The sequence below is a fragment of the Anomaloglossus baeobatrachus genome, chromosome 4 (genome assembly GCF_048569485.1).
Source record: "Anomaloglossus baeobatrachus isolate aAnoBae1 chromosome 4, aAnoBae1.hap1, whole genome shotgun sequence".
Lineage (NCBI taxonomy): Eukaryota > Metazoa > Chordata > Amphibia > Anura > Aromobatidae > Anomaloglossus > Anomaloglossus baeobatrachus.
The window spans coordinates 248,747,731-248,771,166 of NC_134356.1; the positions used below are offsets into that span (position 1 = coordinate 248,747,731).

Sequence of the window (23,436 nt, forward strand, 5' to 3'; positions counted from 1 at the left end):
GATCTCGGTGCATGGTTCCCCCACAACCGGGGTGTCAGGAAGCCAGGTAGGTCTGCCTGAACCGGCGACTTGGTCAGGAACGGAGGAGGAGCAGGCACGACCCACGGTCGCAGCGGCTGTGGCCGCTGTCACCCGCAGTGGGAGTGCTGGAAGCCAAGGGGCCTCCCGGAGGTCCGATAGCTCTTCCCCTTCTGACCAAGTGGCAGCCGAGTCAGGTGGAGGCCAGGACACAGGTCCCGGGGTACTGACTGAAGATGTGACAGTCTCGTCGATTCTGGCCACATCTAGTCAGGGGTTTCAGGCAGCGTTAGAAGCTGACGACAGCCTGAAAGCTCTTAAGGAGCAGGCGGCACAGCCTCCCTCGGACTCGGACCCGGAGCGAGTGGTCTGGGACCAAGGACGGCTGTACCGGGCCACGGTCCAGCAGGGTTCACCGGAGGCGTGGCCCAGGGACCGACAGTTGGTGGTACCCTATCCGTTCCGGACGGAGTTGTTGCGGATCGCACATGAGATTCCGATGGCCGGACACCTAGGGATCGCTAAGACCAAGGCCAGGTTAAACCAGCATTTCTACTGGCCAAAAATGGGGGCCGATGTGGCTGCCTACTGCCGTTCGTGTGAAACCTGTCAGAGAGTGGGGAAGGCGGGGCCACGCCCCAAAGCCCCACTGGTATCTCTGCCAATCATCGATGAGCCTTTCAGGAGGGTGGCTGTGGATCTGGTCGGCCCGCTGGCCATCCCCAGCAGCTCCGGGAAACGCTTCCTACTGACGGTAGTGGACTATGCCACCCGGTACCCAGAAGCAGTGGCCTTGTCGTCCATTCGGGCTGACAAGGTGGCCACCGCATTGCTGGAGATTTTCTCCCGAGTGGGTTTTCCCCAGGAAATGCTCACTGACCGGGGGACCCAATTCATGTCCCAGCTGATGGAGGCCCTCTGTAAGCAAGTCCAGGTGCGACATCTGGTGGCCAGCCCGTACCATCCACAGACTAATGGCCTGTGCGAGCGGTTCAATGGCACCTTAAAGCAGATGCTTAAGATGTTGGTCGACTCCCATGGGCGTGACTGGGAGCGGTATCTCCCACACCTGTTATTTGCTTACCGGGAGGTTCCACAGGCCTCAACAGGATTCTCACCGTTTGAGCTCCTGTACGGGCGACGTGTGCGGGGCCCCCTGGCTCTGGTGAAAGAGGCTTGGGAAGGGGATTTGGCCACCCCTGGAGTGTCGGTTATCGAGTATGTCATGCGCTTCCGGGACAAAATGCAGGCCTTGACGCAACTGGTACACGACAATATGGCTCAAGCCCAGGCCGATCAGAAGCGTTGGTACGACCAGAACGCTTGTGAGAGGACCTACCAAGTGGGTCAAGAGGTGTGGGTACTGGTCCCCGTACCACAGGACAAGCTTCAGGCAGCCTGGGAAGGCCCATACCTCGTGTACCAGCAGCTCAACCCTGTGACGTACCTGGTCACCCTGGACCCTGCCCGTGGAAGGCGGAAGCCCTTCCATGTGAACATGATGAAGGCACATCATGAGCGGGAGGCATGTGCGCTCCCCGTGTGCAACCTGCCCGAGGAGGGAGAAGCGGAAACCCTCTTGGATATGCTAGCCCAGGTTAGGGCAGGCGGATCCATTGAGGATGTGGAGGTTGGCCACCAGCTCTTGGAGGACCAACGGTCCCAGCTGTGGGCCACCCTACACCCCTTCCGGGGGTTGTTTACCAACCAGCCCGGAAGGACTGACTTGGCTGTCCATCACGTGGACACTGGGGATCATCCCCCGATCCGGCGTTCAGCATATCGGGTCTCCCTGGAGGTGCAGCAACACATGCGCCAGGAGATTGACGAGATGCTGAAGCTGGGGGTGATCCAGGCATCCAACAGCGCTTGGGCCTCGCCTGTAGTCCTCGTCCCTAAGAAGGACCGAACCACTCGGTTCTGCGTGGACTACAGGGGGCTCAATGCTGTCACGGTCGCCGATGCGTACCCAATGCCACGCATCGATGACCTGCTCGATCAGTTGGCCGGGGCTCAGTACCTGACCATCATGGATCTGAGCCGGGGATATTGGCAGATCCCCCTGACTCGCAAGGCCAGGGAACGCTCTGCCTTTATTACCCCATTTGGACTATACGAGTCCACGGTGATGCCATTCGGGATGAGGAATGCCCCTGCCACTTTCCAGCGGATGGTCAACACCCTGCTCAAGGGACTTGAAGGGTACGCGGCCGCGTACCTGGATGACATTGCCGTCTTCAGTCCCACCTGGGAGGACCACCTAGAGCATCTAGCACAGGTGCTCAGGCGGATCCACCGGGCAGGTTTGACCATCAAGCCGGGAAAGTGTCAGCTGGCCATGAGCGAGGTCCAGTACCTCGGTCACCGGGTAGGCGGGAGAGCACTGAAGCCCGAGCCTGAGAAAGTGGAGGCCATCGCATCCTGGCCCACCCCCAGGACCAAGAAGCAGGTGATGTCCTTCTTGGGGACCGCTGGGTACTATAGGAGGTTTGTTCCATGCTATAGTAGCCTGGCAAAGCCCTTGACGGACCTCACCAAGAAGAAGCTGCCCTCTGCAGTCGATTGGACAATGGACTGCGAGACAGCCTTCCGGGCCCTAAAGGACGCCCTGTCCAGCCCGCCCGTGCTACAGGCAGCCGACTTCACGCGGCCGTTTGTAGTACAGACCGACGCCAGTGACTTCGGCCTCGGTGCGGTGCTCAGCCAGGTGGACTCTGCGAGCCAAGAGCACCCAGTCTTGTACCTGAGCAGGAAGCTGTTACCAAGGGAAGTTGCCTATTCCACGATGGAGAAGGAGTGCCTGGCCATAGTGTGGGCCCTGCAGCGTCTGCAACCCTATCTATACGGGCGCCACTTCATCGTGGAGACGGACCACAATCCCCTCAGCTGGTTGCACACCGTCTCTGGGACGAATGGGCGATTGTTGCGATGGAGCCTTGCGCTCCAGCAATACAACTTCACCATTCGCCACAAAAGGGGCCGTGACCACGGTAACGCAGACGGGCTGTCCCGACAAGGAGAGGTCGCGGACGGGCGCACGGGGGAACACCGGAGTGTGCTGCCCCCTAGCGCCCTCAAAAGGGGGGAGGTGTGAGGCAAATCCCGGGATATGAAGATGAATTATGACTCCAGTCATAATCCCTCATCACTCCCTGGCAGTGCCCCCTCCCTTCTTGTTCTCAGTGTTCCACTTACACCTCCATGGCCATGTCCTGTGATATGGAGATGAGGTGGTGTGGGAACAATGGACACAGGATGACTCCCTGCCGTCACCCTGTAGTAGGAGCTGCTAGCTAGTTAGCAAGGCTATGGAAATAGCCAGACAGAACGACTCCAGTAAAAAATGGTTCATATCTCGCAAGCCATATTTCCGATAAATATGGCAACCATAAAAATGGTGTCTCCGCATGCAGACGATGCCGGCACACCCTTTTTATGGGAGCAGGACATTGGGAAATGCCCCAGGCGTGATATCAGCCAATGGGGAACTGGCAGACAGGTCATGAGTCCCCTCGTTCTGTAGCTAAATTCATAACTGTCACAATGAGAGCATTGGCGTCTGCCTACGACGCTCCCAGGCAAAGTTATGGCCAATATCCCCTTTGCTGGATAATTCTGATCCATGCAGGGGGAGTGGCAGTGCTTCCCTGTGAGGTCACTAAGGTAGGAGGGGACCTGGATCTGGCCAGGTTGATAACCCTACTTCGGCCATTTTCCAGGGGTCTTTTCGCTGGGGGCACGTGTAGGAAACATCTGTGGGAAGGATCCTAGAAACCTGGGTACAGCGCCCCCCTGTGGCCAGACGCAACAAGGTAACTGCTGGAACTGTGTATGCCTGTTTGTAACCCATGCTTTGACTGTAACTGTACTCTGACATATGTATATTCTGTAGATTCCCTATTGTATATATTGTAGTTTCTAGTGTGCTTTAGGCTGATTAAATTATATAATTAATCTTGGGCTGTTCTGTTATCTCGATCTTGAATCCCACGTCTGTGTGTTCGGCTAATAGTTACCGTGAAGCGGTTGGTGGCAGCGAGTTTGTGCCAAGGATTATTGTGGGGAGGCCAGTGAGATTCGGGGAGATTTTATATATTCCGCCCGCGGAGGTCGGGGGAATATATACCCTACTCTCACCGGGGACCCTTCAATAATCGGCATAAGTAGTATAGCGGCCTCCTTGCTTATTGTCGGGCAATTCCATAATTGGCCTGACTATAAGAGGGGCGCTAGAGAGCGCGTCACGTGCTCTGTCTGTCGGTCGGGAGGTATAAAGGAGGGGTGACCCCCACTTGTTACCCCCCGATTGTGACGTACTGGTAGCCAGCGCGGGGGATTTGTGAGTGACCCCCCCGGTGGTTTGTGACAGGAACCATTAAGAAATGAATATAGAGAAATGCAAAAATGAATATAGGAACCATTAAGAAATGAATATAGAGAAATGCAGAAATGAATATAGGAACCATTAAGAAATTAATATAGAGAAATGCAGAAATTAATACAGAGAACATCGAGAAATATTGAGAAATGCAGAAATTAATATAGGAATCATCGAGAAATGAATATAGAGAAATACAGAAATGAATATAAGAACCATTGTGAAATTAATATAAAGAAATGCAGAAATGAATATAGGAACCATTGAGAAATGAATAAAGAGAAATGCAGAAATGAATATAGGAACCATCAAGAGTTAAATATTGAGAAATGTTGAGAACATCGAGAAATACATATAAAGTAGATTGAGAACTGATTTTAGAGAAATAAATATATAAACTGACTTTGCCTTCTCTATCATTATTGATAAAAATGTGTCTAATTCTCCTTTCCTTTGCATTGTTTGGATACTTTACTCTTTCTTTAAGTATGGAGAATGGTTTCATTTTTATTTTCCCAAATTTTTCCGTTTCACAGAAATATGCCCATGAAGAGAGCAGGGAATCCTCTTTGCCATGGTTACCACAAGAAGCTTGGGCTGGTTCTGAGGTTTCTGCACTAGATAGAGGACAAAGATCTGAAAAAGATAGTCTTGGTAGCAGGTAATACTACTTTACGTACTACATTAACACATAAAGGGAAATGGGAGTGCCAGAGATGACCAAGTACAGCATGTAGCTTTTCCTACTAGTCCAATAGAGATTGAATGAATTGGTGATGAACATGTCTGGTCACTACTCCAACCAGACAGGATTCATCAGAGCCGCGTTCTCGGACGTAGCGGGATTACCAGTAGTTGTACCCTCAACTATCTGCATATTATTATCTATCCATAGAAAAGGTGATAAAATAACTCTTTATTACGTTGTCATTCCATAAGTGGTATCCAACATTTGTTTATTTTTTTGTGTCCCACAGCATCAGCCATTCTCATAATTATAGTTTGTTTTTAAATGGCTACCAGGAAGGCTAAACTATATCATTTGGTAAACACAACATTTTTCTGAATTTTAAAAATTAAAGATTAGTCTAGGTGGAAAGAGAATGAAATTTCTCTAGTAATATGTGTTATTTTTACTTCTATTATTGCTTTATGAAATAAAAATTTAAACAACTTGCTTTTTAGCTATTGGGTCTTTGTGATTTAAAAAATATTGTTTCATTCAGATGCATTCAGAATGATACACTGCGGACGTTTTGCCTGTTTTTTTTTTTATCATATTTATCTACATAATGGACCCCATTCATCAAAATGTTTATGCCAGAAAAGAGACATAAAACACCTTAAAAAAGTGAGGTTACTCAAAAATTTTGCAAATTTCACTAGTTTTCACCAGGTCTGCCAAAATGAGACGCGCGATGCTAATCTAATTTTAAATGAGCTGTGCATACCCCAAGTCTCTTACTGGAGTAAGATTTGTGGCGATTCATTCATAACCCCCTCACCCCGGGCAATTTTGCGGTTTTTGTTTTCATTTTTTCTTACCCTTCTTCCAAGAACCATAAAGTTTTTATTGTCTCATCAATCTTGCCGTATGAGGGCTTGCTTTTCTGCGAGATAAGTTGTACTTTTCACTGACTCCACTCATTCTGCCACATAGTGTACTGGAAAACAAGGGAAAAAAATCCAAATGCGTTGAAATTGCAAAAAAAAAGTGGAATTGCACAATTTTTTGTGGGTTTTTTTGTACTTATCATGTTTGCTAGATGGTAAAACTATCTTGACAATATGATTCCCCAGGAACGAGTACATAAATACTTAACATGTATAGTTTTTATTTTGAGTAGTGGGGAAAAAAAACCCCGAAACTTGCTTAAAAAGAATAATTTAGCTTTCGTAGCTATTTCCCGTAACATTTTCAATTTTTGGGATCTGGGGCTTTGTGATGGCTTATTTTCTGTGCCCTGAGTGATCGTTTTTAAATATATAATTTTGGGGTAGATACGGTGTTTTGATTGCCTTTTATTGCATTTTAAAAACATAATTCTGCTGCTTTAATTTTTTTTCTAGTTACACCGTTTACTGATCAGATAAATTTATTTTATACTTTGATCAAACATTTCTGAACACAACAATATCAAATAAGGGTTTTTTATTATTGTTTTATTTTTAAATGGGCAAAAGGGGGGTTATTTGAACTTGTGGGTTTTTTTAACATTTTTTAAAACGTAAAAAAAAAATGTTTTCAGTATTTAATAATACCCTTAGGGGACTTGAAGCTGTAATCAGCTGATCACCTGACCTGTGCTCTACATAGCAGTGCATCAGCACTGCTCTGTATAGCAGAAATCACGGTCTCCTATGAATGCTGGCTCGCAGCTAGTGTCCACAGAAGGATCATGATGACAGGCATTGGGGTAATCAGCTGACCCCTGGTGTCATGACAACCCATTGGCACCCCGCGACCATGTGACGGTGGTACAAATCGGTGAGATTAGGGAAGTGCTTTCTGTCAGCACATGTTAAATGTTGCTGTCAGAGATCGGCAGGAACATTTAACTGCTTAACAGCCGCGGGAGGATCTCTGATCATTCTGCAGCTGTTAGAAGCACTTGATAGCTTCAAGTGCCGGGAAAGATACAGGGACAAGGCCGATGACATAAATGTACTTCATCAGTCGTAGAGGGGTTAATGAATCAGGTGCCTCTGATTCCAGCATGCCTCCTCATCACACTGGTGTGAACAACATCTTGATGAATTGGGGTCTTAAATGCACTTAATTTTTATAATTTACATCTTACAGAGGATGACACTGGTCTCCTGACATGTCAATTTTAGTAATTACGGTACTTTTACCCTTCATAGGGTAACAATTTTGAATTGTGCTGTTCCTCTCTTCTTATTCCTCATAGAAATAAAGTAGTGGTAGCTGGATGTTAGTAATTGGAAACGTGTGTCCACACCGGCACTGTCCACTGTGTTCGGATACACTTCTGTAATTAGTATATCTGTGTCGCCCATTGTCAAATTATTCTTAAACATTTACAAGCAATACAAGCAGAATGGAACATAGGAAGGTTAATATAGAAGAGGCACCAGAATTGTTATTACATATGCAACCATTTACTAAAAGAGACTTGTCAAATAGGGACAGCATCTCTTTATCCAAAAGAAACTAACATGAATAGAAAAGAGAACAACTCTAAAACCAAAGGATGTGCAAAATAACAAATTCGGGACCTGATTCAAAACCCCTGCAGATAATTTATGACCCCTGCAGATAGGCTTAACAGTTGCCTGGCTTTTTTCTAAACCTCTACAAAGTAGTAACAAAACCACAACGATGCGTGCCAGAAGCCAAGGAGAATAGCAACAAATCTACGTATTTCTATTTTTAAATAGGTCATCTGACAGCTTAATCCAATAAACAGCTAATACTAATTTAATCACGAAAAAACAGTTAAACCAATCTGTCACCATTAATCCATTAATCATGGGACATAAAAAGGAGAACAATGAGCCTAACTGGCCAGTCTGTCAGCATGGTACACGTAGAATTGGTAATCTTTACCCATTCTTCCTTCCGTCAGCATGGTACACCTAGAATTGGCAACCTTTGCTCATTCTTTCTTCCCGTAATAGACTATGAGTACATCTCCTGTGTACAGCTCTCTTCTGGTTAATCCACAGATTTTCAATTGCAGTCAGGTCTGGGTCATGTCTGGGCCATTCCTAAAATGTTGATCCTCTTTTGGCAAAACCATTCTGTTGCTGATTTGGAGGTATACTTAGGATCTTGGTTGAGCTGAAAGGTCTATATATTCAGCTTTTTAGCAGACGCCTGAAGATAAAGAGGAATGAGATTTTGCTACAAAATTGACTGATCTTTGGAAAAGTGCATAATTCCCTCCACCTTAACTAAATCCCCAGCTGCATAAAAACAGCCCCAAAACCTAAAGCTGCTTCCATCAGCTGCACTGTGGGTATGGTGTTGTTTTGGTGATGGTCAGTATTGGCTTTGCACCAAACATACTTTATGGAATTGTAGCTAAAAAGATCAAGTTTGGCTTCATCAGAACATAACACATTTTCCCAGAACCTTTTGGCAGACTTGATCTATGTTTTAGTGTTTTAGCAATACACAGCTGGATGTGGATATTTTTCTTTATAAGAAAAAGCTACCATTTTACCCCATAGGGCAGATATATGAAGTACACAATCAGTACCTGCCAGGAAATCCTTTAATTTTTCTCTAGGCTTTTTGGCAGACTCCTGGACCAATTTTTTCTTGTCTTTTCATAATTTTTGAGGAGCATCCAGTTCTAGGTAATGTCATTACCACTTCTTCATGACTTCACAGTGTTACATGGTATATCTAATGCCTTGGAAATTTTTGTACCCCCTTCTCATAACTAATAACTTTTAAGGCCCCCTTCACACGTCAGTGAAAAACACTGACGTTCTTCACTGATGTGTAAAACACGCACATGTCCCTCCGTGTTCCGTGATTCACGGCACACGTGGGTTGTCCATGTGCAATCCGTGATTGCAAATGGACATTACTCACCTGCCTTCGCTCCTGCTGTCCATGGTGCTGAACTCCTCGGCTTTGCAGCGTCCGCCCACCGCTCTCTGCAGCTACTTCCGGGTCGACTATTCCTGCTTTCATGAATATTCATGATCCGGGCAGGAGCTGCAGAGAGCAGAGGCTGCACAGCGCATCGCTGGCAAGGTAAGTTGAAAATGTTTATTATTTGATATGTCAGTGTTTTTTTTCGTACGTGTTTCACGGATCACACACTGATCACACCATAGTGTGGTCCGTGGGTCATCAGTGATGACAGAAAAAAACTGACTTGTCTCCGTGCAGAATCACGAACACGCGTGTACGCTGCACGCAGACACGTTCAGTGAAAAATCACTGATGTGTGACCACACCCATTGATTATAATAAATAATATAAAAAAGCACATACGAACCAGAATCACTGACGTGTGAAGGGGGTCTAACAGTGAGATCCCTTTGCAGTGTTGTAAGCTATTTACCAACCATGGCTTTTACTGCCAAATGCAACTAAGAAAATGTCAGGAAAATACTACTAGAACAGCACAGCTTTATATAGGGTTAATTAGAATCACTTTAAATAATGGCAACTATGCACTGACTACTATTTAACAAGAGTTTAAATGTGATTCGGCTTATTATAAAGGGGTGCTTACTCACTGCCATAAAGAGAGCATTTCTGTAGTAAAGGAGCGTGTTTTTTGTGGGAGTTTTTTTTTTTTTTTACATACTACATCCGAAAATGTTGTTTTAACCCACAGTGAAAGCCATTCAGAGACTGCAGATGGTTCTCACTGCGGTTTCAGCTCCCATGATTCACTGAATCGAGCCTGTGTTTTGTGATCAAGTGTTTCACAAACGACACATCTGAGCACCCGCAATACTCTGCCGAGTACGAGTTCCCGAGCATCCTGATACTCGATGGAGCAGCTGCAAGCATGTTTGCACATTAGTAACCACAATCTTTTAGTTTTGTTACTTTTATTCCTCCCCTCAAACTGATCAGTTTGTTGTAAATGGATTTGTACAGACTATGGGTGACATTAAAATAATTATTCTTGTGTGTAGACATTATAGATTCACTTTAATACACAGTATATAGCAGTGATTAAATCATTCATATGTCTACACATTTAATTTGTCATATTTTTCATTTCATTCCAAAACAAAGTTAAAGAAAAACTTGAACTAAAAATAGTTAAAAAAATATATAGCAAAATTGTCAATTTTGTAACTTACCGTGTCTCTGTGGTCTAAATTAAAGCTAGCATCTTCTTTATTATACCATAATATTTTCTACTTAGTTTCCATTCTATTTTAGTTTTATTTTGTAGAATTGTTTAAAAACCCCTTCCCTAAGGTAGGGATTCCTGGGAAGGAGAAAATAAAGAAATAGTAATTACATACCCATTTAATTACCCCTTAGTCAATAGACTGTTTCAGCCAGTCACTGGCTGCTAACATCATCACTTAGTTCAGTAATTGACTGCAGCAGTCAAGTAATAGATGCAGTTCCAGCATGGTACTGTAACAGTGAGAACTAAACACATAGCTTATTACTTTTTCGGGGTTTTTAACCATTCACTACTCTAAAGGGGGCTTTACACGCTACGATATCGTTAATGTTTTATCCTCAGGGTCACGTTGTTAGTGAAAAACACTGACGTTCTTCACTGATGTGTAAAACACGCACATGTCCCTCCGTGTTCCGTGATTCACGGCACACGTGGGTTGTCCATGTGCAATCCGTGATTGCAAATGGACATTACTCACCTGCCTTCACTCCAGCTGTCCATGGTGCTGAACTCCTCGGCTCTGCAGCGTCCGCCCACCGCTCTCTGCAGCTACTTCCGTGTCGACTATTCCTGCTTTCATGAATATTCATGATCCGGGCAGGAGCTGCAGAGAGCAGAGGCTGCACAGCGCGTCGCTGGCAAGGTGAGTTGAAAATGTTTATTATTTGATATGTCAGTGTTTTTTTTGGTACGTGTTTCACGGATCACACACTGATCACACCATAGTGTGGTCCGTGGGTCATCAGTGATGCCAGAAAAAAACTGACTTGTCTCCGTGCAGAATCACGAACACGCGTGTACGCTGCACGCAGACACGTTCAGTGAAAAATCACTGATGTGTGACCACACCCATTGATTATAATAAATAATATAAAAAAACACATACGAACCAGAATCACTGACGTGTGAAGGGGGTCTAACAGTGAGATCCCTTTGCAGTGTTGTAAGCTATTTACCAACCATGGCTTTTACTGCCAAATGCAACTAAGAAAATGTCAGGAAAATACTACTAGAACAGCACAGCTTTATATAGGGTTAATTAGAATCACTTTAAATAATGGCAACTATGCACTGACTACTATTTAACAAGAGTTTAAATGTGATTCGGCTTATTATAAAGGGGTGCTTACTCACTGCCATAAAGAGAGCATTTCTGTAGTAAAGGAGCGTGTTTTTTGTGGGAGTTTTTTTTTTTTTTTTACATACTACATCCGAAAATGTTGTTTTAACCCACAGTGAAAGCCATTCAGAGACTGCAGATGGTTCTCACTGCGGTTTCAGCTCCCATGATTCACTGAATCGAGCCTGTGTTTTGTGATCAAGTGTTTCACAAACGACACATCTGAGCACCCGCAATACTCTGCCGAGTACGAGTTCCCGAGCATCCTGATACTCGATGGAGCAGCTGCAAGCATGTTTGCACATTAGTAACCACAATCTTTTAGTTTTGTTACTTTTATTCCTCCCCTCAAACTGATCAGTTTGTTGTAAATGGATTTGTACAGACTATGGGTGACATTAAAATAATTATTCTTGTGTGTAGACATTATAGATTCACTTTAATACACAGTATATAGCAGTGATTAAATCATTCATATGTCTACACATTTAATTTGTCATATTTTTCATTTCATTCCAAAACAAAGTTAAAGAAAAACTTGAACTAAAAATAGTTAAAAAAATATATAGCAAAATTGTCAATTTTGTAACTTACCGTGTCTCTGTGGTCTAAATTAAAGCTAGCATCTTCTTTATTATACCATAATATTTTCTACTTAGTTTCCATTCTATTTTAGTTTTATTTTGTAGAATTGTTTTAAAACCCCTTCCCTAAGGTAGGGATTCCTGGGAAGGAGAAAATAAAGAAATAGTAATTACATACCCATTTAATTACCCCTTAGTCAATAGACTGTTTCAGCCAGTCACTGGCTGCTAACATCATCACTTAGTTCAGTAATTGACTGCAGCAGTCAAGTAATAGATGCAGTTCCAGCATGGTACTGTAACAGTGAGAACTAAACACATAGCTTATTACTTTTTCGGGGTTTTTAACCATTCACTACTCTAAAGGGGGCTTTACACGCTACGATATCGTTAATGTTTTATCCTCAGGGTCACGTTGTTAGTGATGCACATCCGGCGTCATTAACGATATCGCAGCGTGTGATACTTACCAGCGACCTTAACCCTGCTGTACTGTTCGGGTCAATATGACCCGAAATGATTTTTGAGACCCTGCAGATTTTTTTTAATGAGGATTTTTAAACTAGTGGTTCCTTGACTTCTCCTCATTTGCTCATTTGTGGAGCTCTACATTTTTTTTTTGTTATTTTTTTTTTGTTTACTTTTTGCTACACGCTGATTGTTACACTTGTACTGTTCGGGTCAATATGACCTGATAGCATTTTATACTGTTCTACAGGTCTCTGATTATTTCTAGAGTACTGCGGTTTGATTCTAAAACAGATAGAATGGAAAGAAGAGCTAAAGATAAACTAGCCCCTATTAGAAATGTTTGGAATCAATGGGTAGAGATTCTACCAAAATTGTATAACAGTGGTGAAAATGTAACTGTTGATGAGCAACTGGTGGCATTCCGAGGTAGGTGCCCATTCAAACAATATATACCAAGTAAGCCAGCAAAATATGGCATCAAGATCTGGACACTTTGCGACAGCAAAAGTTCATATGCTCTAAATGTTCAAGTGTATACAGGAAAAACCCCTGATGAAAGACCTGAAAAAAATCAGGTATGCGTGTTGTTCTAGATTTGACTCATGGACTAAAAGGACAAAATGTCACATGTGACAACTTTTTTACATCCTATCAACTAGGCCAGATGTTGAAGAAAAAACAACTTACCATGCTGGGTGCTATGAGAAAAAACAAACCTGAACTACCGCAAGGTATCCTTAGCAAGAGAGAGGTGTACAGTTCTACTTTTTATTTTTCTGGAAATACAACAGTTGTTTCTTATGTTCCAAAAAAAAACTAAACAGGTAATTCTAATGAGCACAATGCACCATGACAATGCCGTAAGTGATAGAGAAGACAGAAAGCCTGACATTATTTTGGATTATAATGCCACAAAGGGAGCAGTTGATACTTTAGACCAAGCAATATCAACATATACATGCAAACGCAAAATCAATCGGTGGCCAATGATTTTATTTTATAACATACTGGACGTTTCTGCATACAATGCATTTGTCTTATGGAGAGATATCGACCCTGATTGGAACCGGAATAAGCTGCATAAAAGAAGATTATTTCTTGAGGAATTGGGAAAATCCCTGGTGAGGCCATATATTGAGAGCAGAAAAGTGACCCCCAGAAGTGATGGAGCAACAGCCATTGTAAAAAGTGTCCAGCATGCTCAAGAAAGAGACTCCACATCCACGGCCTCCACCAGCACAGCTACCAGCAAAAAAAGGAAGAGATGTAGCTTCTGTCCATCTTCCTGTGACAATAAGACTAATCTGACATGTGCTGGATGTTCAAAATATCTGTGTAAAGGACATGTGTCTTATTATTGTGTTCAGTGTAAAAACGCATGAACATGTTCAGTTTATTCTTTTTTCTTTCTAAAAAAGTTGAAGTTTTTATGATTTTTCATTTGTTGATTTATAAAATTTGCTTTCAAAAAGTTAAATTTCATGTTTTAGTAATAGTAATGTCAAGCTTCTTTATTATTTGTGTGCAGAATGTCAACAATCGAAGATAATTGCAAAAAGCCTGTGTAACCTTTTTATGAAAAAAAAAAAAATAATTAAGTTTGAATTTAAATTTTTCATTTGTTTATGATCAACCATGTTCACATACAGTATTTCAATGTAAAAAGTATTCAAATAAAACAATTAGAGTAGCTAAAAATCAAGAATTAATAGGTCGGGTCATATTGACAGTACAGTACACGTGTATAGGAAATGCAAACAGAACAGCAGGGTTAAGTGACCTCAAAAATGGTGAAAATCATTCACCATGGAGAGGTCGTCCCAAAACCAAAAATCGGTAATGGTTGATTATCGATGTGGTTCGTCGCTCCTGCGGCAGCACACATCGCTGTGTGTGACACCGCAGGAGCGAGGAATATCTCCTTACCTGCCGCCGTCCACAATGCGGAAGGAAAGAGGTGGGCGGGATTTTACGTCCCGCTCATCTCCACCCCTCCGCTTTGATTGGCTGGCCGCTTAGTGACATCGCCGTGATGTCGCTGTGATGCCGAACGTCCCTCCCCCTTGAGGGAGGGATTGTTCGGCAGTCACAGTGACGCCGCCAACCAGGTAAGTGCGTGTGACGCTGCCGTAGCGATAATGTTCGCTGCGGCAGCGATCACACGATATCGCATCCACGACGGGGGTGGGTGCTTACACGCTCAATATTGCTAGCCATTGCTAGCGATGTCGTAGCGTGTAAAGCCCGCTTTAGACATTTTTTTTAAAACCCATTTAATAATAAACTTGTATGTACAGTATATTCCCCAAAACCTCCCTTTAGTGATGGCTGCAGACAGCGAGAATTTTAGCATGGAATTTTATATAGATGTCTGGATTTTGAGCAGTATATTAGTCACACAAATCTAACCGCTTTACCCCTTAACAACATCCATCATAAATGTTCAGTTCCATGCTCTGACTGTATGAAATGGGTCCAGGAGCTGAGTCCACCCCAAGTATTATGGGTAACCACTGTGTTACATAGTTGGCACCCATCAATAACTGATGGAGTCGGAGCTACTCTCATCACATAAGTTTATACTCCTGAATGCCACTGTCAAGCGTGACAGTATAATTTAAAAGCTTTCACAATGGCAATCATTACTTCTGATGGCTTTTGGCACCCTGAGCAATGGGATCTTGGTGTGCCAATCGGTAGCCATCGCAGCTGAATGTCCCTATGTCTGCCATGGTGATTGTCTATTTCATAATACGTTCTAATACTATTATATTGTGATAAATTCCATAGGACTAATTAAAAAGGGTCATGCATTTTAAACATTTTTTAAAAAGATTAGTAAAAAAAAAAGGAAAATTTAAATTACCCACCTTTATCCCAAACGTAAATATCAAAATGTAAAACAATTAAAGAAAACTGCGCATTTGATATACTTGCTTGCGGAATTTGGATGAATTAATAAAATATAAAAAATATTTAACCCGTATAGTAAACGCTGAATGAGGAGAAAATAATAAACTCCAGAACTAGCATTTTTTGGTCTAAGTATTTGAATGATCATTTGTTACATATCCCCCCTGATATAGTAGTAAGGGTCTCGGAAAATAGCGACACAAGGCAATCTTTTTTTTTTTTTTTTTTTACAGATTTACAAATTGTTTTGTTATGACTTAAAGCGTAATCGCTATTTTCATTATTTCATAAATCTATAGTACACCTGAAAATAAGCAATTTTGTAATATTTCTTATCAGACAAATCTGCTTTTTTCTCTCACAGAAGTGATCAGTCATTATCAAAATTCTCAATTCTGAGGGAAAATCTATATTCAGTGAAGACTTTCCTCTTAATGACTATGTTAATGGGATAATTAAATATCTGTGGCCTTTGGAGGAAAAGGTGCACAAACGAAAAGTTGGCTTGTCCTTATGGAGTTAAAGAAATCAAATTATCTGCACAGAGTTTTGGACATCTGTGATTTTAAAAATGGTACTTAGGGGTGAATGTTTTTCAGTATGCTACTAAACTACAGATTATCTTTGTATGACCCTATTATACCATTATTGTGTCATCCATGTTCTCGCTAAAATAATAACAATTGCAGACTGTTGGTTAGGTCATCCAATGTTTGTATTTAGTGGGAGAACATGTCTTTATGTGTCTACATATGGATGTTTTTACTGTGCAGGTCAGAATTTGTGTGCTGACGGTAATTTCTGAACTGTTCTTTAACTAATTGAAATGTAAACACTTCAGAATGTAAGAGACTTTTAGAACCTTTCACAATGAAGCTTTCCACCACTATTTCACGTAGATTTTGTTTTAGATTTTGGAATGCATAAGCAGTTAGCTGGAGCAGCTTTAGACTACAAAGCCTTAGCACATCACAATTTTAACTGATTTGGCCTACAATTTTATCTAATGTCAGGTCGGAGAAACAAAATCTGTCACATGTGTATAGCATGAAGTCCAATACTGACATTTCCTTCAAATCGGAGAAAGAGGAAAAAATTTCCCAGGAGTGGTATGTAAAATGCTTCCTTTTACTAGATCTTGATATTTCACCATGAGGCTCAACTTATATATATGAAAATATATTTTCTTGTAGGGGGTTTAAAGAGACAACTACAGCACAACTGATGCTGAAAAGAGCCCAGAAAATGAAGTCTAAACAAGCAAAACATAAAAAAATGTTGGGTAAGTAATTGGGAACCACAGGTTTTCATGACCGATTTGGATTCTAATCAGTGTACCATGCCGACATGTATACATGAGCCATTGGTTTAAGTAAATACATACAAGTGATGCTTACAGGTTGAGATTTGTTTGGTTGTAGGATTTTTACCAGTGACGACTCCATCTCGTAAACCTGTACCAAGCAATGTTTTATGCTCTCATTTCTCATCATGTTCTTCCAGAGAACCATAAAACTTTTCAAAGCACAGTATAATCGTACGATGTTATTGTACCAACATGCTTTTTCCTTTAGATGTCATCCCTTTGTACTCTAATACTTTCCATTTCCTTAATGAAAACACAGTTTGTAAAAACGGCACAAATCCAATACGTAGCATGCGGAGTGTCTAACAGGTTCAAACAATCGTTACTGGCATTGCAAATGTTTTGTATTTTTATCCTTGTAGAAATCAGGTATTCCTTCTGTAATGTTTAAATTTTCAAATTTTTTTGCCACAGGGGCTCTTTTATATTCATACTTTCTGTCATTTAGGAGTAGTTTTCAGCAGCTTTCTTATCAGCAGAGGCAGGATTACAGTAACACCTCTATGTACAGCTGATAATGCAGGATCTACCTATCACAATAAGTGATGTTACAGATGACCCTGGTCCCCCTCCCTTCATAATGGTTTTAGCATATGCTTATTACATAAGATACAATCAGAGTCTCCTCATTATGACTACGTACATATGTTGTTTCCTGAAACAGCAAGCATATGTGCTTACATGTATGAGTCTTAAAAAGCCCCAGTGGACAGTATGAAAATTGCAAGATTTAAAGAAAAAAAAATAATAATATTAATATTATATTATTACAGATTGTGATATAAGGAAAAAAAACATTGCCAAAAATGTTTAAAAATACAAAAAAAATTAAACAATAGGTTGTTTCTGAAGATGGCTTCTCTTTAAATTGATAAACTGTTGATTTGATAAGTTCAGATCACTTGTAATAGGGATCAAGAGGGTAAATAAGCCTAAATGACTTCTTAATTTATATATTTGATTACTGAGAATTATATATCAGCACAAAACTATGCAAGGATGTACCATCACATTCCCAAGAACTTTGCCTAATTTGTAGCCACCAAGGTTTACTTATCCTGGAGGAAAATATCGTAAAGTGGAAAATGGGCATAAAATCATGATTATATTCGCTCTTGGTCTGTCAAGATGTATTTAATATTTCTGAAGACACATGGAATACATCAGAGTTTACAAATGACCTCACTTGAGCTCCATGGTTCCGTCACCTTTTCAGCCTCAAATAAAGACATTTGATTTTCTTATGCACAAATAACTACTACATTAACTATAAAAAGAATTTCATTTTTACCATACTAATAGTAATCCCTTCTATAGATTTTCAGCAATGTAAGCTGGAGACAACTTAAACTTAAAATACATATACGGTGTACATATATAATATGATATTTAATTTCATTTTATTTTTAATTTAACCAAGAAGCTACTAATTTTGTGGCATCCTTTTCTTTGCCTTTTTAGACGCTTTAGAGATGTACTGACTTATCTTAAATTATATAAAAAAAATATCAATGATGCATACAAATTTTACATTTAAATTTCATTAAAGCTGAGTTTGATTTTTCTTTCTGCAGATGACGATGTTGGAGGTTATAGCCTGTCTAGTTCTGCTTTATTTTTGTATCTATTTAAATACATTTTTAAGGGACGTGAACATGAGTGATTACAGCTTTGCATTGCAAACCATAGTGACTAGTTTTCCTTTTTGCTGTGCTTTTTTACTAATACATAATGAATGCACACATTGCCAGCCACTTTGATAGAAGGATATACTATTCATATTGCATCTAGTCTCGTCTTCAAATTCCAGTGGTTTTCAAATGGAGTCTTTAAGAAATTAGGCTCTTCCCTAACAAATGAGAAGCATCATAGCACAGACATGCTTTGAAGATGAAACTGTATTAGAAAAATTGATTCAAGGTTTCAGAATACTCTATGTCCAAGAATTTTTCATCTACGTATGCGATTCTTGATTAGAGATGTTTAAGATCTACGGTTCACTCTGTGGCAATTCTGTTAACCTTTTGTCATATAACCCTGTTGTCAAACTCTTTATATCTTAATATCTTATGTGTAAAGTTAATTGTGCTAAAATAACTGTTCCCGATATCTGTATCTGTGCATTACCTTTTTTTTTTATTTGCCCTAAAAATTAATACTTACTAACAGTAAGTGAAAATTTGTTCGCTTTTGTCAACAAAAAGACTTCTACTTTTGAGTTTGATGGTATTTAAATTGGTATAACTTAACTAGAATATATGATTATATAATTGCTAATCGGATTTAAGCCTGATAGCTTTTTTTTTTTCTTTTTTTTTTTACATCTTAGAGGATTTTGTTTTAGAATACACCATGTTTTGTTCTGAAACTGCATGAAGCCTTGTTGCCTTTTAGACCTAGAAAGAGTAAGTTAACCTTTACAAGAGCAAAACAAATCATACCCTTTTAATTTTAACATGTACCTTTTCATCTAGACCCAGCTGTGCGCCTGGCGTTGTTCAAAAATAATGAAAATAAACATGCCCCTGTAATGCCACCAAAGAAGGCACAGCCAACAAAAATAGAGTACTTTCGAGGTTAGTACCTAAGATTATTGTTCATTTCTTTGTCAACTTTGTATTCAAAAACCTTTAATGGGACATTTTATTTTCTATATTAAGCTTTTGGTTTACCATAATCTCTCCTATCTATCTATTAATATTAGTACATACAGTAATAATAATATAATAATATTTATCCATTTATATAGCGCTGTTAATTAGACAGCACTTTAAATACATCGGCATACAGCATGTGCGTATATGTGTATATGTAAATATATATATATATTCATTTTGTATATAATATATGTAGATTAGAGCTTTGTTATATGTAGGGCTGTATTTGTGTGTGTGTGTGTGTATATATATATATATATATATATATATATATATATATATATATATATATATATATAGTCATGTGTCATCAACAAATATAAATATGTTGTATATTATGTATGTGAAGGATTTTTTTCTCTGACATATATTAGTCCATAAACTGACTGACTAAATTAAATTATTTTTCTTATTTATCTTTTGTAATTATCTGATTACTAATCTAGAGTCATAGATCTGCAAGAATGTGAAGAGTAGTAGCACTGTAGGGTTGAATTTAGGGAGTACACTATTTGCAAGTAAGAGATCATCTGCATGTTTCTCAGTTTGACCCTGACATCGGCCCCTTCCAGCAAGATGTTCTTCATAAAATTGAGGTTTGCTGGCTAACTCTATTTGATCTCATTGTTCTCCATAATGTACTTAAAACATGTCTACTTAATTTCAGCTTGGTACGCCAAATAAACCGTTGTTTAACCAAGCATTTATCAACACCAGTACCAACTTTCTGCTAACTGTCATGGGAAAATCTGTTTACAATTGTTTACATTCACTTGTATTTCTCAAAAAAAGATAGTAGATTGTACGTAAAGTTTAATATATTTCATAGAGGAATTGCAAACTAAGTTGTGCAAGGTAGTAAAACAATATGTTTAATGATAAACAGCCCCTTTTACAATATTGTATTTTTAGCAAATAGACAAATAGGTAAAGTGTAAAATTTAGACGTTTTTTCCCTGGGGAGTTTGAGGAGCCTTTAGAGCTACAACATCAAAAATACGTTTAACATTATTTGTTTTATTATTATAATTATTATTATTATTATTATTATTAATATTATTATTATTAATAATAATAAGAAGAAGAACATTTAATGTTAGAAAACATGGAAAAATGCCTAAAACAAAGAAAACAAGACCTCAAGATTAAGATAAAATGCAGAATCTATTAATGTAATAAAGACTGCTATAAAAGGGCCCTTGTGTGAGTGACCTAATATAACTTAATCTCCATAGTTAGCACATTTTGTAGATGTTACTCAAACACTGGGTAATAATTAAAAAATCCCTCCCACTGGGAAACATTGTTTATTCTGGCAGCCTTCCAGAACAAAACAGCGACACCAAGGCTCCTTTACACGACTGAATGTTCCAAGTTGTGTGGAACCATAATGTAACACCTTAGAAATCTGTGGGACCATACCTATACCTCTGTATGGCAGAGTTTTTCAGTTTCATGCATAATGTCGAGTTCCATCAGCTTCGATGTTATGAGAATTTTCTTCTAGGATATAATACCTGAATAGTACAATGCTGTAATGTAGAGTGTCACCAAGAGCTTACACCTCCGTAGTGCGTTTGGCATGAGTCTGCTATTTGTTTTCTTTCCAACGCCATAAGCAAAGATTCACTTACCTGACAAACTACACCCCAACAAGGGGGGGGCTGGCTTTCTTTCATCCTTCTTTGTACAAAACAGGGCAATGGATGTTGACTTTTCAATACATACCAGAAGTCAGTTTGCTTTGTAGTGAACATGATCTCCAGAACATGAGATTTGGTTGCATCACCCTGTGTCAGTGAGGATGGCTATTAAATAACGGCTGAAAGCATACATTGGGCAGTCTAAAAAATAGATGAATACATATAATAAAATATATATATATCATAAAATATGTACAGCACTTATCAATAGTTACTGTGGCTATATTGCCTGGTTTCACTTTTGAGTTTTTATGCAAGCATAAAATAAAATATCACTAAGCCTTTTTTTGCTTATTTCTATTAGTTGTATTTTAGGTGTATTGTAACATTAAGATCAGAGAAATTGTGATAAAAGTTTTAAAGTGATGTTTTATTAAAAAAATCCCATATGCTATTGAAACTACATGTGTATAAAACACAATTTCCATATCACTTTTCTATAAATGTGTTTTTGCCTTTGATATTACTATATAGATTTGACCATTATAATTTGTGCTGTATAGCATATGTTAGAAATTCTTATCACTTCATTCTGTACACAAAAAAATCTATTAATCCTATATTACTATGTAAATATGACAGCGAAAGAGATGGGGGGTGGGGGGTGTAAGAGATCCTGTAATTGACAGCTGAAGCTTAGACCAATATCATTTACACCTAAGAGCAATGAGGCTCCAAAGGGCCAAAACAATAACAATTATTCATTGAATGCAGATGACTGGTGGCAGGAAAGCCTATGGTAAAAAAGACATAATTCCATTACTCTTCAATGTCAGGGTTAGGAAAGCAGTACAGACATAAAGCCCTCACGAAGGGGAAAATCAAAGTGAACACAGACAGTCAGGCCAGAACACCAGGAAATGTGAAATCCTATATAAGTTTCTAATAGTCTTTATAGGTTATCTCAGAAAGGCCCTTGGAAAAGGAGGCTTAACATCTTGGAACTCAATTATGGTTGCACGGAAAAAATCTGTATATTAACTATATAAGTAAAAATTGTAAGAGGTATTTGCACACTACTTCATATATTGGTAATAACAATAGAGAAAAAAAACGCAGGAAGAATCCCCCATGGGTGGTTTCAAGCTGCAGATAGATTGACTCGATCCCCAATATATCCAGTGACAGGTTTGAAAATGGCTGAAGGAATCAGCTGAAGCATCACGGATTGCTTTTTAAGTGAATAAAGCACATCCACATTCCTGTTTGGAATACTGGTTTCATTATTTTTTTTTTTTTTTCTTGCAATTCACATATTGGGATGTTTACTACTACAAATGATAATTAAGGATACATTAGTGAAAATGAGAGCTGATCCTCTATATAGTTAGTCTTAGTTGTCCACTACTGGGACAACCGCTTCTCAATCATGCCCCCCCCTTATAAATTAAAAACACCTATACTCCCCTCTGGAGTTCTGGCTTTCCCAGGGTTCACGTGACATAAGTATTCCTGCAACCAGTCAGCGGCCACTTCACTGTCTCCTCCTTCAAACGCAACTGAAATCCAGCAAAAGTGAGAGCTGTTTTCTCACTTCCTGCACATGTCTAATTTGTCTAAGGGAGGGAACAGTGAATTGCTAGCTGATTGGCCACATGTCACGCGAGTCCTGGGAAAGGTGGAACGGCGTTGGAACCTGAAGTGAGAATCGGTGTTATTATTTTACTTAGGTGAAACACTGGAATCGAAAAGGGCTTGCATGAGTAACAGACAACCCCTCTAAAAGGTTTGCTCTGGCAAAATAAAGCTTGCCTTGAATCTGAATGTATAAAAATAATAAGCTCAATAATACTCAGATGCTTCCACCAAATTGGATCCAACGTAGACCAGTCTGTAGTTTACATAGACAAGGACACAGCTAACATGGAAAAAGGTGCTCTTGTCAGTTGAAACCAAGAAAAATTTTGAGCAAAATTAAAAATGCTATGTGTGGTGTAACACTGCACATTACCTTAAAAGCACCATCCCCACTGTCAAACATGGTCATGGCAGCATGATGCTGTGGGAATGCTTTTCTTCAGCAGGGATAGTGAAACTGATCGGAGTTGATGGGAAGATGGATGGAGCTAAATACAAGGCAATCCTAGAGCAAAACGTTTTGGAGGCTGCAAAAGACTTGAGACTGAAGCATAGGTTCACCTTCCAGCAGAACAACAAACCTAAACATACTTTCTGAGCTACAATAGAATGGTTTAGACTACAGAATATTCATGTGTTTGAATGGGCCAGACATAAATGCCATAGAGAATCCGTAGCAACGCTTGAAAATTGCTGTTTACATACTCTCTCCATCCAATCTTACTATTTTTCTAAGAATGGGCAAACATTTCAGCCTCTAAATGTGCAAAGCTGGTAAAGACATACCCTT

The 23,436-nt window shown here is 40.1% G+C and overlaps 1 protein-coding gene across 1 annotated transcript in view; it reads left to right on the forward strand.

Moving 5' to 3' along the window:
- The window catches only part of LRRIQ1 (leucine rich repeats and IQ motif containing 1), a 399,791-nt gene that overhangs the window by 257,261 nt on the left and 119,094 nt on the right, over positions 1–23,436 (forward strand). The window contains exons 19-22 of the mRNA XM_075342423.1: positions 4,933–5,057; positions 16,356–16,451; positions 16,536–16,624; positions 19,183–19,284. Of these exons, the coding sequence (XP_075198538.1) occupies positions 4,933–5,057; positions 16,356–16,451; positions 16,536–16,624; positions 19,183–19,284 (412 nt within the window). The remainder of the gene's footprint in view (positions 1–4,932; positions 5,058–16,355; positions 16,452–16,535; positions 16,625–19,182; positions 19,285–23,436) is intronic.